The sequence below is a fragment of the Quercus suber genome, unplaced genomic scaffold (genome assembly GCF_002906115.3).
Source record: "Quercus suber isolate HL8 unplaced genomic scaffold, Cork oak 2.0 scaffold_137, whole genome shotgun sequence".
NCBI lineage: Eukaryota > Viridiplantae > Streptophyta > Magnoliopsida > Fagales > Fagaceae > Quercus > Quercus suber.
In genome coordinates, this window is record NW_027069599.1 from 813,051 (window position 1) to 830,644 (window position 17,594).

Consider the following 17,594-nt stretch of genomic DNA (forward strand, 5'->3'; position numbering starts at 1 on the left):
TTTTAAAATTCTGCCATGTGGATTTTTTCTCATAAGATGGAAGTGTATTTTTTTAATTAAATAGTCACATGGCTGAATTTTAAGAAAAAAAAACCTAAGGAATAACACTTAAGATACTATACCTAAATTTTGTCTTATATTTGTGATCGGGTTGAACCAAAGTATGTAGCTTTGAAATAAAGTACTTAGAAATGGGGGATTTTGCTAATTCCAATGGCTTTGATGTGAGTGTAAATGTAGTCTTCGGACTTTTAATTTGAAGAATTATTCCCTTACTTTAGGTTTATGAAAAATTAAATACTCTGTTATTATTTTTCATTAAAACTTAATGGATTTACTTAAGTGTTGTGCAAATAACAAATTAACAATGGCATTTTAAAGTTATTGACAATGAGGTAAACATTTAAAAATCATTTGATTAAATCCATTAATTTTTAATACTAAATACTAATTGAAGATTAGATTTGTTACAAACTTAGTGTCTTAGGGATTAGTTGCCCAAATCGAATGTTCATGACTAAATTGACTTTTATAAATCAATTTATTACTTATTTTTTCTACTATTTGCAAATCACACGTGAGCTAATTTTATTTAACTTTTACATTTTATTTATAGTACTTTTAATTAAAAGTTTTAAGCAAAAAATTAAATAAATTATTCTCAAAAGGATACTTGACTAAAAGCCTAAAACTTATAAGATTTGCTTTTAGTTTTTATCTTTTATATATAGTTTTTTAAAATCTTACTTTTAAAAAGTACAAGTATACTTTATTAGTATACTTTTAGCAAAAAGATTTCAGTAAAAAACTAAATAAATTGTTGCCAAATATATAGACACTTAATATCAAAGTTCAAAATGATTTAGGAAAGTTCAAGATGAATTTCTCAATAATAACACCCGTGTAAGATAGAAAAGATGGATTTCTTATTATAATTAATAGGATGATTAAGGTGCAATATACATACGCGGTTAGTGGCGGTCCACATATATTTCAAGGCGGTCACAGGACCACTCTCACTTGCCAAAAATTTATATATATACTTGAAATTAAAAAAAAAAATTATATACTAAAATAACCTATTTTGACTATCCTAATAATATTATTGAACGCTTTGACTTGAGAATTACAAAAATTTAGGTTCAACAAAAATAAAAATAATGTTGCATCCATAATATTTTCACAATAATTTCACTACAAATTGCAACTTCTAACTTGAGAAATAATATTGTAGTAAGCTATTATTAATTTTAATTTGAGGCTAATAATAACATTACGTTTTTATCTATCAATATATAACAACTAGTTGCATAAGAGTTGTTATGAATATAGCATTACTTCATAAATAATTTTGGCCTCCCAAATATAATCTTTAACTTCTTTTAAAAACCAAAATAAATAAATAAATAACAACAATAAAAATTAGCCCAACAAAAATAAGAGTAATGTTACATCCACAACATTCTCTTTGTCAACATACATCAAAGTCATTTCTTTATTAGATTTTGTATAATTTAATATTTTTAGTGACCACACCCAAAAAAAAAAAAAAAAATATATATATATATATATATATAATAAAATAGTACGGATGACGTGCTATCTACACAACTCAGATCTTACATCAGCAGCAAACCTTGTGTAGTAATCTCAATATAATAAATTTGGTTTAATGATTCTATGTTTTATCAATTCAAGTCTATAAACACACTTTATAAAACAGAAAGAATTAACAAAATCCATTGCATTAGTTAGTCAAATAAGACATGTCGGCCACTTAAACCGGGTCTTAACCCTCCCAAAAACAGACCATAGTATTTGAGTTGCCTGCTTAAATTCCTATCTCAGTACATATTAAATTTGTTAATATACTTCTATGTCTGCCAAGGCTATAAACATACCTTAATTTTAAACAGAAATTAACAAATTAATTAAATTAAATCCACCAAACTTGTTTGCGTCGGCTAGTACTGAACTAAGATATATTGGCAACCAACTTAATCTCGTAGCTTATGTGCAATAGAGTCCTAGATTTTGAACATGTAATTACCTAATCAAGCATTATGGGTAAGATTTTTCGCTTGAATTAAGTATTAATATCTTAGGTTTTAGGACGCTAATAGAACATCTTGATTTCTTCTCGTTTCATTGGCTTCAGAAATTGAGACACGGTCACACGGGGTATATGTCTTAATTTCCAAGCAATATAATATATAAGTAGGTGGATTTGATTATATATGCAGCAAATTTGAGAACAATGCATACATTTGACATGTAGTGTATAAGAGAGAGAGACTCAGGAAGGGCCAGCAAGCTCGCACATAAATTTTTGATTAGCTAAATATTTTGTTAATTATATATTTGCCTGGTGACTTAGTGATAGAGAAATAGCAAATGATAATTTACCAAATTAAAAAAAAAAAAAAAAATACCTGGATGGATGTGAAAAACACCAGACCATGCTAGTCAATGGTCATACACTTCTCAATATGTATAGCTCCAAATATAATGAAGAAAAGCATAGCAAATATGCTTTCATATTAATTAGCACATCCATTTTATGTATTCAGAAAGAAGCTGTTTACTTGAAAACTAGGTTAATTGAAAAGGAAAATGATTTAGCTAGGCACTTATTTTTTAAAATGTGTTATGGCATCAAAAGAAAATAGAAAATGCCAAAATAAACAATATATGGTCAGAAATTTTCTCTGGATGCAAAATTTCTTATCAATTTCTTCTTCTCTTCTCTCTCTCTCTCTCTCTCTCTCGCAAAATTTCTTATCAATTTCTTCTTCTCTCTCTCTCTCTGTCTGTCTCTCTCTCTCGAGTAACATATTGTTGATTTAGAACGCGTATAAAAGTTGTGAAGAGAGTTTTGTGTTGATTTTTCATCTGACACGTCATATATACGTACGTTCAAATGGAACCTGCACCGGCTACTGTTTTGCTACACCTACATGGTATTTTTTTGGTAAACAAACTCTGCACCTTTTAGTTTGACTTGAAAAGGGTCGACTTCTTTCTTGGCTTAATTTCCTCTCTCATTTAATGTTCAAACCTTAAGCCATTAATTGAAACAAAAGCTTTTCTCTAGTTAGTTGTCTAGGAAACTTCTGGGACGGCTAGTTATATATGGCCACATGTCCTCTCTTCTTCGTTCTAGTGCAAAACTAATTAAAAAATGCTCAAGAAAATTGCACCTGCAGCTGCACTAATTAAGAACTTATCCAGTATGCTTTATATATAGTATTCCGCTGTAGGGCATCTATAAGATGAATAACAAATAAAAAATGTTTATATGTATAAAATTAATTATTCATTTTTTTTTTTATATATATATAAAAATTGCGTAAAATATATTTTGTAGGACTTCCAAAACACTCCTCGTTGTAGCTCTAGAGGGATCTTTTCAATGCTTTACCACGGCCACATCTTCTCTAGTATGATGCATGCTAATTAATTAGTTGGTTTTTTTTTTTTTTTTTTTATATTATCATATATGATACATTCAAAATAATGAGATAATTAAATAATTGCATGGGTATGGATATATTTTATCGAAACAACGAAAAATATATATATATATAGTTCCTGGATGCCCATAGAATAGTGAGGACTATTCCTTGTCCACAAGTGCGCAGATATCATATCCATTATGATTTATATATGAACCTTTAAATATATAGACCATGCACGTAACAACTTAAACAATAATCCAGAATCCCAGATCATAAGGATAGTAGTTGATGCTTTTTCGCACATCATAACAGAATTTGATAATGTTTAGTTGGTCAATCTATACCAAATACCATGTCATGCTAATTAAAACGAAATGCATGACTGTAATGTTTGAATGATTCTCCACAAGGAAACCTTAGGATTAAGCCAAGTGGTTACCATATCGAGTACAGGATATTAACCTTCTACGGTTTTAAGTATATATTTAAAACCTCATTAAGAAAGACTTATACAATATATAATTAATAAGTACATGACCTAAGAGTTCTACCTTTTGAAGTACATCATCATATCCTCAGTTAGTAAACGTTATAAGATCTCTTTGCCACCAAACGTAGAGACAAAGAGCCTAGGTTACGGTTCTCTATAATATAATTAATAAGAGCAAGAACACGAATGAGTTTAAAATAGAACTAATATATTTTGCGTCTTAGCTAGAATGAATGTATTGAAAGGTATATACTACTCATTCTAAGTTTACCCCAATATTATAATACTTGTACCATAATTAGGAAATAGATTACGTACTGGTTCAATTAGCGCTAGAAATACTGCAATGGGCTTAGGCCCTAAAACCATATGCAGATATGCTTAACAGTTAACAGTATTATATAGAAAAAAGAGAGTTAAAATGATTTAATTCACAGGAAATCGAAAATTTTATAATATAATTAATTATATTGAAAATATTATTTTTTAAGTGGGTATAAGTTCAACACAAAATTAAGAAACGGATTCTAATCAGCGTAAAGACTTTTGTCATAAAATAAAAAATATTTTCCAAACCTCAAATACAGACGCCAAAAGAAACTTGTCTGTTTCTTACTTAATGGTAATGAACATGTACATAAGGTTCAAATCCCATTTCATCTATAAAAAGAAATAAGAATTAAACTAAACAAGTTCTACTATTAGTATAGTGTTTATCACTAGGCAGTCGGCAATACTAAGTATATAGATTAAATATGATTATTGATACATGATCAACTTCGCATATGTCAACTGACTTGTTAATAAAAATTTTAGGAGCCTCCACTAGAGCAATCATTCTCTTGATGGTGGTTTAAAAAAAAATCAAACAGTAATATAATAGGCATGCAGCTATAATAAGTATTATTAAATTGTTAATCCTTTCCCTCCCTAATAGAGCTTTCATGAATGGAGCTATAATTTGAAAGTTACCCTTGTAAATTAAATTTCTCTTTAAAAAAAAGGCCCATTATTTCATAAAATATATAATAAGGTATTCTAAAAGTCACAATTATCATTGCCATTATTGTGAGATAAAGTGGGGTTGTTAAGATCATAAGGAAAAATCCATGTGCATATCTTAGTTAAATCAATTAAATAATATTTGACCAATCCATTGTCGTTTACTGATTTAGAGTGATTGAAATGCTTTTTAATTGTCAAACGCAAGCTTATCTTAGAGGAAGTGAGATTTGATATATTTTTCTGTATTCGGAAAAATCAAGTGTAACTACTCACACCTTCTTTTATGTATGTTGGAATAAGTCTACAGCCCTGATCAACGTTTGGGTGCAGAAAACAATCTGAATCGAATTTCCAAATTAGTTCAGATTTCCATCATTCTTAGTAGTCCATGAAACACATGATCTCTGCCTATTAAGAATTGACCATATACCACGTTAAAATAATAGAAATATTTATGATAAATCATAATAAGTTAAAACAATAAAATTGCAGATCTCTCTTTAAGCCAAAGCTTCTCCTAAAGCTTCTGGCCTTTAAGCCAAACGTGAAGGAGCCGTCGCGTAGGTTCTTTTTCTTTAATATTTTATTTATTTATAATTGACATTATTAGTATTTTTTCTATTTAAAAAAAAGTGGATATTCAACTTATTTTTTTAATATTTATAATTGACATTATTAGTACTCTTTTTCTTTAAATTTTTCTATATAAAATAATATGTTTAAATCGGGTTGGACTTTTTTCTTTGAAATAGGTAGGGGAAAAGTCATATACTATATACTTTTTTTGAAACTAGAAAAAATTATATTTTAATCCTTATAGTTTAGGATGTAACAAATTAAGCTCTAGAGTTTTAAAAGTTATAATTAAAATATTTTAAAAAGTAACAAATTAAATCTTAATCCATTTTAGAGATCCTTGTTATGTTTGGGGTTTAACTTATTTTTAATTTATTGCCTTTTCAAATCTTAATATTTGATTTGATATATTCTTAAATTATAAAGTTTAAAATGTAATTTTAAAAGTTTATATCTATTTTTTTAGGGAAGATACCGCATACCAAGTAATGTAATGCTATTGAACTACATAACGCTTGACAAATAGTAGTAAATATGATTCTTTTTCAATAGTTTATATATATATATATTATTTTTTTTTTTTTTTGAAGAGGAAGCTTTATTATATATGTTATATTAATTAAAGAGGAAGCTCATGAAATCTTTAAAACATAATATGAAATTCTATTTTAATGGTTCTCTTTCATTTTGTATCATAGTTATTAGAAGAGATTGACATAAAAGAGTTAATAAGTTTTAAGGTAATTGGCATTTTTTTAGTATTTTTGGAGTTCAAATTTTCCAGCTCAACATAAAGATAAAGGTATAAAAACGAAAACAAAACGAATTCAGTTTGCTCTCTCCACACGCTAAGTAGATGCAAGTGGTGGCCTAATTAATAATCCATTTTTATGGGCTTTCGTTTTCAAAGTAGTCAAATCAGACACTATAGTCATTGCATTCAGATTGATAATGGGTCAGTGATTGGAAAAGGTGAATTTGGGCAGGCCCTGCCCTAAGCATTAGCTTAGGAAAAAACGCAATAATTTAACTCCAAGTGAGTTCACCTTCAATATTCTTGACAATTTTCATTAAAAAAAATAGTCTTGACAATTGGTTCCGAATTCTCTCTCTCTCTCTCTCTCTCTCTCTCTCTCTCTCTCTCTCTCTCTCTCTCTCTCTCTCTCTCTCTCTCTCTCTATATATATATATATATATATGGGTGTTTAAAGCTTAGAGCACTTGACTAATAATTTGGATATACATAGACTCATGATGACTTTATGAAGCATATGAAACTTGAGAATCACGAAACCAACTCTTTATGGAGTTATAGCTATAATAAAATAATAATCAAGTTATTGATTCCATTATAATGATCATTTTGGTTTGTTTATTGGAATGAAATATTTTGGTATTAGACATATTCTTAACATGTTCAATACCAAAATATAGTTTTCTATTTTTTGTAGAAATGTGATAAAATTTCAAACAAAGTCAAACATATCTTAACCATGGTTTTGAAACCCGGACCGGACCGTATGGTCCGACCGGAAAAACGTGAACCTCTTAGTTTTGCGGTTTTTTTTAGCTTCAAGAATCGCTCTATGGGAAAAGAGCAGGGACTCGTGCAAACCGTGGTCGGACCGTACGGTTCTGAGAACCGTGACTGGTTTTTGAGGTTCAGACGGTTTCTTTTTGTTTCAACTTTTCCGGTGAATTTTGGCCAATACACCGGTATGAAATTATGATCAGATCTAGAAGAAATGAAAAAGAAATGAAAGAGCACGAAGAAGAACAAAGATCGGAAGGATTTTGGCCGGTAATTAGATACCGGACTAGAACAAAAACCAAGCTTTCTTTATCTAATATAAGAAAAATGAGGATTGTTTTGCAATTTTTCTCACCCTAAACTCAGATCTAACGCTTGCAGTAACCCGGCCCATTGACCTCAGATTTGTTCATCTCGGCCTCACTTTGGTGGGGATGACGACGATGACTAGCAGCGAACAGCAGTACCAATTTTCATTGAGTCAGCGAAACAAAGCTGAATGCCTCACCTGAGAGAGAACCTGAGAAATATCTAAAAATAAGTGGTTACTGATGGAAGAGAGAGAGATAGAACTGATGGGAAGAGAGCTGAAAATTAAAAAAAAAAAAATTAAAGTGAGAAGTTAACTCAGGTAAGGTTAACGTGTGTGGTGTAAAATAATTGACAAAAACTACTTGGAACATGTGAAAATTTTAGAAAGACACGTTACCAGTTAATTTTGATTCCTTTGGTCTTATCACCAATAACTTTCACTACTTTTTAAATATTTTTCTACCACTGAACAGTGAACACTTACCCCAATGTATTATCATTTAAGACTTCTATGTATTATATATATATTTCCATTTTTTCTGCAATTTATGAGCTTAACAATTAAATTATTTTTAAGTTTTTTTTTACCAAATATAATTATTTATAATTTATATAATTATTAAATTAATTATGATGTCATCACGGTTCGACCCCGGTTCAACCTCGGTTCGACCTCAAAAATCTTGAACCTCTCTTTTTTACGGTCCAATGAATGGTACGGGTTTCAAACCTTGATCTTAACATCACCACTACATAACAAGGAGGTTTGTAATGTCTCATTAATTAAGGATGAATCACGAGTGGAGTTGAGTAGGATCAAATTTCAAATATCAAATCAAGAAAAAGAAGAAGGAGAATCAAATAAATAAGTCACGTTGCTTTAATTTCTCACAGCAATAATATCAAATCAAACAAACAAACGAATTCCAGTTTCATATTCTAGTAAGGAAATTAATTAAAAAAAAAAAGGATGAAGGAAAAAAAAAGTTAATATTTTGTTCATGTACCAATTGAAATGACCATAATGACCAAAATTTAGCATAATGGATTGGGATTTAGGCCAAGGTAAATTCGAGGATAATTTTTTGATGATATGAAATGGAACAGAATTGAATAATATGCTATTCAGTTAAATTTTTTGAGACTAGATTATAAACTAGTTTTTACTTTTTAATTTTTATGTACAGTTTTTTAAAATCCCACTTTTTCAAAATATAAGTACATTTAAGCACACTTTGAGCAATAAAATTTTAACAAAAAGCTAAATTTATTATTCCAAAATGGACACTAAGTAAATTTATTGTGCCAAAATTTTATTGAAATATGATATTTGCACCTGAATAATTATTCTTCTTATTAATTTTTTTTATATATGAACTTTTAACTCCACCATGTTTATCTTAACAAATGGTATGGAATATTTCAACTGATTGCAAATAGAGAGCCCTAAGTTAGGTCAAGGAAGGGCGCCTTTGGCAACCATGCCGTAGTACCTCCTCTTTTCTCCCTTAAATTTTATTTACAAAAATACACTTCTATAAATATTTGAGGTTTGGTTTTCCAAGAACCCAATTATACTTAAAAGACAAAAGGAAAAAAAAAAAAAAATTTGTCGCAGAGCACATAACTAATTACCTTTCTTATAAATATATTTTTTAAAATATTTTTATATATAAAATATGTATTTTAAAAAAAGTTATACGTTTTTGTTGTTTTGTGAAGCTAAAATGCTTTAGAACAAAACTATTTTGTAATTAGTAAAAGTTTAAGAGGACAAGCAGGGAAATAATAAGAGTTAAGGGTTTTAATGATTCATTTGGAGTCTTCCTAATATATTATCTCTCCAACACTAGTGTAAGATAGTTGGTTGCTTTTGTGTGTGTGTGTGTGTAGAGAGAGAGAGAGAGAGAGAGAGAGAGAGAGAGAGAGAGAGAGGACAAAGTTGTTCATGGACTTGGGGGAGAGGGGGGGGGGAATATGCCATCCAAATTAAAAAAAAAAAAAATCATAATTCTGAATTTTTTTTAACATTTTGGTTCAAGATAATTACTCATGCCCCCTCTCCCCAAAAATTTACAAATTGGCCCTTAGAATCCAACCAAAAATAAATAAATAAATAAAATAAGCCCATCACTTTGGTCGACGGCCACTCCACACAAACAAACGAAATCCCCAATACTTGAGTTTGTAAGTTTTTTTAGTAGCCTAAGAATTTTCTATATATATATATATGGGCTTTTCTTATCTTCTTTTTGTTAAGATATTCTTTTTAATTCTCAATCGGTAAAGCTATAAGGTTTGAAATTGATGAAACAACTGAAAATTAATTAAATAAATAACAAAAGAAACTATTGGAAATATTAATTTTAAAAAAACAATCTCATTTAGTTACAAGTCAAGAAATTTTTTTAGCTTATGTTCCCCCATCCCCCCCCCCCCTCAAAGTCTAAAGTCTGGCTCCATCTCTATGTATATATATACTTCCTCATTTTTTTTGTTAATATATTTTATATTATTATTTCTTTGAAATTCTAGTATCGTAATTATCTCCTAAATTCTGTCAAATGATTGATAAAAATTAGAAGATTAGCAACCTACCAACATGTTTATAAAATAATTTTACTTGAATACACCTCCAGCTAGTTTCTAATACATCCATGAAAAGATTATTTTTTCCATCATCACTATTATCAAAACTAAAATTCACAACAAAGCATGGAAGGTGCTTTTATAAATAAATAAATAAAAGTCTTTAATTTTATACATCATAAGGAAAATTTATTATTATGAAATTTAGTATAGTATAAATCATAGATTATTTTTGAGTTTAAAAAAATATTGAGTACCATTTTGATAAATAATTGATTTAAAATATATTGAGAAACAATTATTGTGTATTTTTTTTTTAATTTACATTTTATTAATACTAAATGAACATACTAGAACCACATTTGATATTTTTCAATATATAAGAGATGGCAGGAGTCAAAGATAGTTACTCAAGATATTATTTGGGTGTTATCTACATCCTATTTAGGTGTCATCTCCATCACCACCACAATACCACATTCTATATCATTGCAATGATTCAAACTTCTCCCAAACTTTTGTTGACGAGAACGTACTAATAGCAAAAAATCCTCCGCAACAGTGACAAGGAAAACTAGTGGGACCTGTGAAGAAGAATGGGATAAAGTCATAGGACCTAGATGATTGGTGCTTCAATACGCACTAAATCGTATAAAAGAAAACCTAGCTAACATGATAGAATTGTGCACTTGATCAAGTAGTTCTCACAGTCTTCTTCGGGCTTTGAGCCATCAGAAACTAATACACTAAAATAACAGATCATGTTTGTGATATGATGATCAAAAAATCTTTCAGACCCTGTTTCGATCTAGGAAACCATGCAGGAAATGAAGGAAAAGACATTACATATTATATTGCAGTCTGCAGATGACATTAAGTTCTTTCCTAAAGCATTATTACAAGGTTACTGTTCTTATTCCTTAATTTTCAAGTTCAAGAGGGCATCAACTAGAGCTTTATAAAATCAATGTAAATGGATAAAAATTTATGACCAACCAACAACAATAGTCAAAATACAAGAATCAAAAGCCCAATTGACTTTGATTGTCAGATGGTATTTAATAGTCACATGGTTAATAGTTGTGTCAAGGTATCTTTTGTGCCCATTCATACAAATATAGAATTTAAAGTATAGCATTGAGTGGTTGGGGGACTTCGGAAAACAAGGGTCACTGTGATTGTGTGCACTAAGACCACATTACTAGCAGTAGTGTAAGACCAGTCAAATATTTCTGTCCCAATCATGATTTGCATGCTAGGTATTTCTTACTCCTTGAATGATTAAATTGATCTTTCACTTTCTATGAATTATTTTTTTTCTTTTTGAACAACCAATACCTGATGACCGGCCAATTAATGACAAAGCATTTATATATAGATGATAGATCCAATGCATGGGTTGAATTAAGGTTTCTTCATGCTGGCTAGCGTGCCATATTTATGGGAACCTAATGAATAGTACAGCTAGCTGAGACTATAAGTTCTGTCTTGCAGTGTAGCTTCTTTCTTCCACACAACCCATACCACCGTTCTTTTCGCTTTGATATGTATAGATGGAAAGACAAAAATATAGACTAGCAAACCCTATAGTGCACATTGGGTTAGGCTGTTCCTCACAATCAGCATCAATCTTTAAGTGAAAACACACTAGTTCAGTTAGGTTTTGAAGTGCCAATGAATTTGCTGTAGCTGTAGTGGCAGCTAGCGAGTTGAGTTGAATATATTTATTTTTGTTTGACCACTGAAAATTAGGGTTTGGAATGGACACGAAAGACAACAAAGGATTCTGTAGTAACCATTGATTTTAGCACTTTGAGATATAAAAAAGCAGCTGTTCACTGCCAAGCTGCTTATTTGATTGATTCCCTTTGACGGTAGTATAAAACAAAAGGATAGGCTAATTATTTAATTTTTGCCTGTTACTATTAATATATATATAACCATCTTCATACATTAACCCATCTTCCACCCAAAAAAAAAAAAAAAAAAAACATTAACCCATCATATATTATTCGATTATACGGAGAGAATTTTCCTCCAAAACAGGTTATTAAATCACATTATGTATTAAATTATTTAAGCACAACACGTGACTATTTAAAAAGTGGTGTTACTAAAAATTACATGAATAATCTTTTGGTCTTATCACTTAATGAGTTGAAATTGTGTCATGTAAAACTAAAAGTCTTTTGGTATGTTATATGAGAATTTTGAAATTATATATTAATCAATTATTTAATTATTTTTTATCAAAACATTTTTTTTTTTTTTTTTGAGAATGTTTATCAAAACATTCTTTATAAAAATATATATATTACATAAACTCATGTCCAAATTATATCATATCATATACTATATGATAAAAGTTGTATTTAATTTCATTTAAATCATTGTAATTTTAATATGTTTCAAATTCTATCTTGTATCCTCCACTATATAAATATAATACATACGATGCTAAACAGTCTGCGCAAGTAACAATTTCATCTAAAACACTTGATGTTTTAATTGGTGTTAGAGTCACCCAACCCTCATGACTTCCAAAATCTTCTTTCATCTTCTCCCACTATTTACCCATCTAATCCTTCCCCACTAATTAGCTTATGTTCCTTCTCTATCAAATGTTCATTATGTTTTATCCATCACACTTAACAACAAAATTACATCTACTAAAAAACACTATTTATTCCTTATCTTGGAGGTCCAGAGCTTATCGAATTTGTCGATGGCTCCAACCATGTCCTCCTTCTATAATATGTGTTAATAACATCGTGACTCCAAATCTTGCTTTCTCTTGGACTCGTCAAGACTAACTCCTAATGAGCCTCCTAATTTCTTCTCTCCTTTATAATATTCGACCCTTTGTTGTTGGTCTCACTACCTCTTAGAAAATTTATTGAATCCTTGCTTGCCTCTGCTTCCAATTCCCAAAACATGCAAATCCATATGCAACTTGAAAGTCTTGAACAAGGCTAACATAATTCCTACATAAAGTAAAATCCTTTGCTAATGAACTTACTGTAGTTGGCAAAGTCTCTTTCTACTCATAACTTTAACATTTATGTTTTCAAAGGCCTCAAATATGACTTTCATGATTTCGTCACCACCTGTTCTGGTCTTTTTTTCTTTCCCAGAACTATATTGACTTTAAAAATATGCGGCTTGATGGTTGGCATGTATGACAGTGAATCGAGAGATCAGGTGGTGCCTGAGGCTCAAAACTCTACTTTTGCCCCTTGTTAGTCTTTACGAAAATTTCATACCTCTGACGTGGTCCAATCATGAATGGTCATTTATAATTATTGCATCAAGTGCACTTGTCATTGAATCAAATTAGAACCAGTATATTAATTTTTTTTCATCCCTAGCTGCCCCCTACAGATCAAATAAGGAAAAGAAATGTCTAAAAAATAATACTAATAATAAATAAAGAAAGAAAAGAAGAGGTCAAGCGAGCCGACTCTAAATGGAGCACGTAACTCGATCGGCTTAAAGGCTTGGAGCCATGCATATGCGTAGCATGGACGCCAGAGCCAGACGCCAGAGTTCCCTGTTACAAGGTCTACGGAAGCAGTATACGCGTCCAATCACTGTTTTTTTTTTTTTTTGAAACAGTGTCCAATAACTGTTTGTGGCCATCTTATTCCAACAGTAAATTAAACAGGCACCTCATCGATTTCAATTTGTATTACGTCACTGTTGTCAACCACTGTTGTACAAATTCAGACATTAATCAAAAAATAAATAAATAATTGAGACAGATAGATCTTACGAGGTGTGACACTGTGTAGTATTAGTACAGGAGATCAGACAGAGCAGCTAAAATCTGCTGTTTTACTGGTTTTACTTGGCCTGTTTGATAATATTTTTTTAATAATGTTGTTTGTATTTTTTAAAAATATATATAAATAAAAAAATAAAAAAATATGTATAATATTATTTAGAAATTGAACATTATTTTTTAAACAACGATACCATATAGGCCTTTAATTTCTACAACAACCAATCAGCCTGATTGCCAGTAATACACACAATATGGGTCGGCCAATCAGTCAATGTATGTACGATATGTTACAACTTAGAAATGTGATTGGCCTTATATATATAATATAGTACCATATTGATCACATTATTAAAAAGTCTTAGCTTTAAATGTTATTTATATTCGGATATCATATCATTGATTAGTAGAGAGATAAAATTTGATTTTACATTCTACGGTACACAGAGAAAGAAAATATGACGGTGTGTAATTTTTCCACATAAAAAGACACGTCTCTTAATGTGTACAAAAGCCGGTACCGAATCCCATTGACTTCATAACCTTACTTTCTTTCTCAACTATTTATATACACATTATCACTGATACCCTACAGCAATACACTTATTTTCCGTTTAAATTGAGCTCATAATCTCTCCTTATCTCTCTCTCTCTATCTCTGTCTTAAACATACACACAAACACACTGATCTTGTACTAAAGCATCCATCAAAGTTTTCTGTGAAGATACAATGGGAAAGGTTCCTTGCTGTGACAAAGAAGGGTTAAAGAAAGGTCCATGGACTGTTGAGGAAGATCAGAAACTCATTGATTATATTCAAAAGCACGGGCACGGTAGATGGAGAATCCTTCCCAAAAATGCAGGTGTGTATATACACTGATCCTCCATTTTTATTAAATTTAACATACATGAAAAGTTTGTTTTGATTTTTAGTTAATTAGACTCTTTCTTTCTGATTGTAACTTCTTTTTGCTATCGGTTTTCATGACTGACTTATTAATTGTTTCTTTATTCTCTTTTTTTCTTTTCTTTTTTTACTCTTGAATTGATTAGGTCTGAAAAGGTGTGGAAAGAGTTGCCGGCTTCGCTGGACAAACTATTTGAGGCCTGATATCAAGAGAGGAAGGTTTTCATTTGAAGAAGAAGAGACCATAATACAGTTACACTGTGTTTTGGGAAATAAGTGAGTACATATAATAATACTTATTTCCATATTATTTGTGCTCGTTGGGCTTATTTTTTTCCAGCCTTCTGAAAATAAACTGTTTTAAATAGCAGTACCTAAAAAAAAAAGTGAAATTCAAACAACTTTACTGTGCAAAAGTGCGGTTTTTCCTTGTTCATTATATTCATCCCTTTCTTATTATAACCCAGAAAAGTACAACAGAGATGCTATCAATGTAACTAGCTACCTACTTCATGGACTTCTTGTTTTGGAATACTTTGACTCAAAACTAAAGTCTAGAAGTGCTAAATATTTTAAGTTTCATTGGCAAAAAAAGTTTGTTTTTTTCTGTTTATCTTCTGCTTTTACCTAATGTTCGTGCTTACCTCAGGTGGTCTGCAATTGCTGCTCGCTTGCCAGGAAGAACAGATAATGAGATCAAGAACTATTGGAACACCCACATCAGGAAGAGGCTACTAAGAATGGGAATTGATCCAGTGACTCATACCCCACGCCTTGATCTTCTTGAACTCACTTCAGTTCTGAACTCATCTCTCTACAACTCATCTCAACTTAATCTCCCCAGTTTGCTAGGAATTGGACCTATCTTAAATCCAAATATGCTAAGTCTAGCCACAGCTCTCTTTTCCTCTCAATGCAGAAATACAGAAAATATTACTTCTCAGTATCTTCAACAAAACCAGCTTGACCAAAACTTAGTTCAAAACCAGCTCCAGTCCACCCAACCAGTTCAGCTAAACACAATCAACTCCTCCTCACAAGCAAACCAGCTGCAGTGCCCTGTCCAAGACATTCAACCTTGTGCAACTTCAAACATTATAAGCACTCCATTTTCAAGTGAATCCCAGTTCACACAAGTCAAAATGGAACAACTCCCTCCAAATCTTACCAATTTCAGCTACCAAAATTCTCCAACAAAATTGTGGCAAAATAATGGAGAGCATCCTAATGATTTTGCTGTGAGTGATTATTCCTTTGATCCCGTTATTGACCCTCAATTTGAAAACCAAATTTTACAGTCCAACAATGATGAGAGCATACCAAATTTCAGTTTTGGTACGCTTATATCGACACCTTCAACGAGTCCCACTCCCTTGAATTCATCGTCTACTACAACCTATGCCAACTGCAGTACTGAAGACGAAAGGGATAGTTACTGCAGCAATATTTTGTTGTATGATATGCCAAATAGCTTAAATGCCAGTGGAGTACTGCATATGTAAGCCTACAGGGCAACGTTCAAGCTGTACTGTGCAGCAACATGCTAGCTTAAGTTTTCAGAGATTTTTAAACTGTGTCTCTTGTTTAGATCGTTTGTTTTGGAATTTTTATTGTATCTTCTGAGTGACTTCTACGATATCAATCATGCATTCTTTCTCCGCCATTATAGTTTGGTAAACGTCATTTTTTATTTATTGGCTTCTTCTATGGTATAATTTAATGTTTGGTGTTGCAACTCTCCTTCCAACCTCCTTATTAGCAAGTTTTCACTTTCCAATTTTCACAACAAATTTCACGTATATTGAGGTGACAAATTATTATTGATTTTCATATAAATCTATTTATTTAACATTATTTTATTACTTATTATTAAAAATTTATTATCTTAGTTGTGAATTTTGTTGTGCCTTTAGACTTATTATATATGAATAAATTTTATGGTACAAAGCACATGAAGTTAAGGACTGTGTTTGAGTAGGATGAATAGGAACATAGATTTGCACATGTTTTCACACAGGTAACTTGGAATATCTTGGTTGCTTTTTAATAGGTAGGAACCTGTAGATGACATTGTTACTTCATTCATCATTATTTGAGTAGAATCGAATTATCACCAAACCCTAACTCAAAGGGTAAAGCGACACCTAAGGCTGAAAGGTAAGGTGGTTGGTTCAGAATCTAGGTCTGCCTATGTAAACTAACCAATAAAAATGAATTTTCAAAATTATTAAACTAGACAAAAAATTAAAAAGATAAAGATAAATAAAAGAAGGGTAGGGTGTGGATAATTTCACCACCTTCGAATAATTCAACAGTACAAAGAAAGTTCGAAATATTAGAATAAATTGAGTTCTGATTAACTAGGTATATATGACAGAAAAAGTGAACCAAAGCAACCTAAAGCATTGAAAAAGAAGCAAGAAAATTCAACAACGAGTACAGAAGGGGAAAGATTCGAAGTAAACTAATAATTAAAAATAAAACATTGAAAAGGAAATGACACAAATATTGAACTTCCGTCTACGTTTTATCCTCTCTAGTCAAATAAAATTAATAAACTCCTTGTCCTAAGGATGATTTTTTTTTTGTTAAATTCAAATTTCTATAGCCTATCATCATTGTTCGAATAATGATAGGCTATAGAAATCCGACAACATTAATTAGAACCCATTTAGTATATGTTTTTAAACACATATTTTCAGTTTTTAAATAATATTACGTGTATTAAAACCAAAGCTATGAGAGCTTATAAGAAATTGGCACATGTCCAGGAACATTTAGGTAATTATCGTGTTTGGGTCATCACTCATCGGTCATCAAGAAGGTCCCATAACCTAGGTGAATGAGCTGTAAATTCCAAATTGCACATGGGAGGGCTGCTTCCCTAATTCTGACCAAAGTGAGAGAGCCCAAGTCAAAATTGATTATATGTGTATCTAAAAAAC

General features: G+C 30.7%; 1 protein-coding gene across 1 annotated transcript; it reads left to right on the top strand.

The window, feature by feature from the left end:
- The first annotated feature begins 14,323 nt into the window (after positions 1–14,323).
- LOC112004686 (transcription factor MYB41) lies at positions 14,324–16,312 on the top strand. The gene is made up of 3 exons (XM_024036920.2): positions 14,324–14,605; positions 14,796–14,925; positions 15,299–16,312. Exons 1-3 carry the CDS (start codon positions 14,473–14,475, stop codon positions 16,149–16,151), a joined length of 1,116 nt encoding a protein of 371 aa, XP_023892688.1. The 5' UTR covers positions 14,324–14,472; the 3' UTR covers positions 16,152–16,312.
- Positions 16,313–17,594: the final 1,282 nt, after the last annotated feature.

Coding starts and splice junctions, on each gene's coding strand:
- LOC112004686 (XM_024036920.2), top strand. CDS start 14,473: ATGGGAAAGGTTCCTTGCTGTGACAAAGAAGGGTTAAAGAAAGGTCCA. Junction 14,606..14,795: donor AATCCTTCCCAAAAATGCAG/GTGTGTATATAC, acceptor TGAATTGATTAG/GTCTGAAAAGGTGTGGAAAG. Junction 14,926..15,298: donor CACTGTGTTTTGGGAAATAA/GTGAGTACATAT, acceptor TGCTTACCTCAG/GTGGTCTGCAATTGCTGCTC.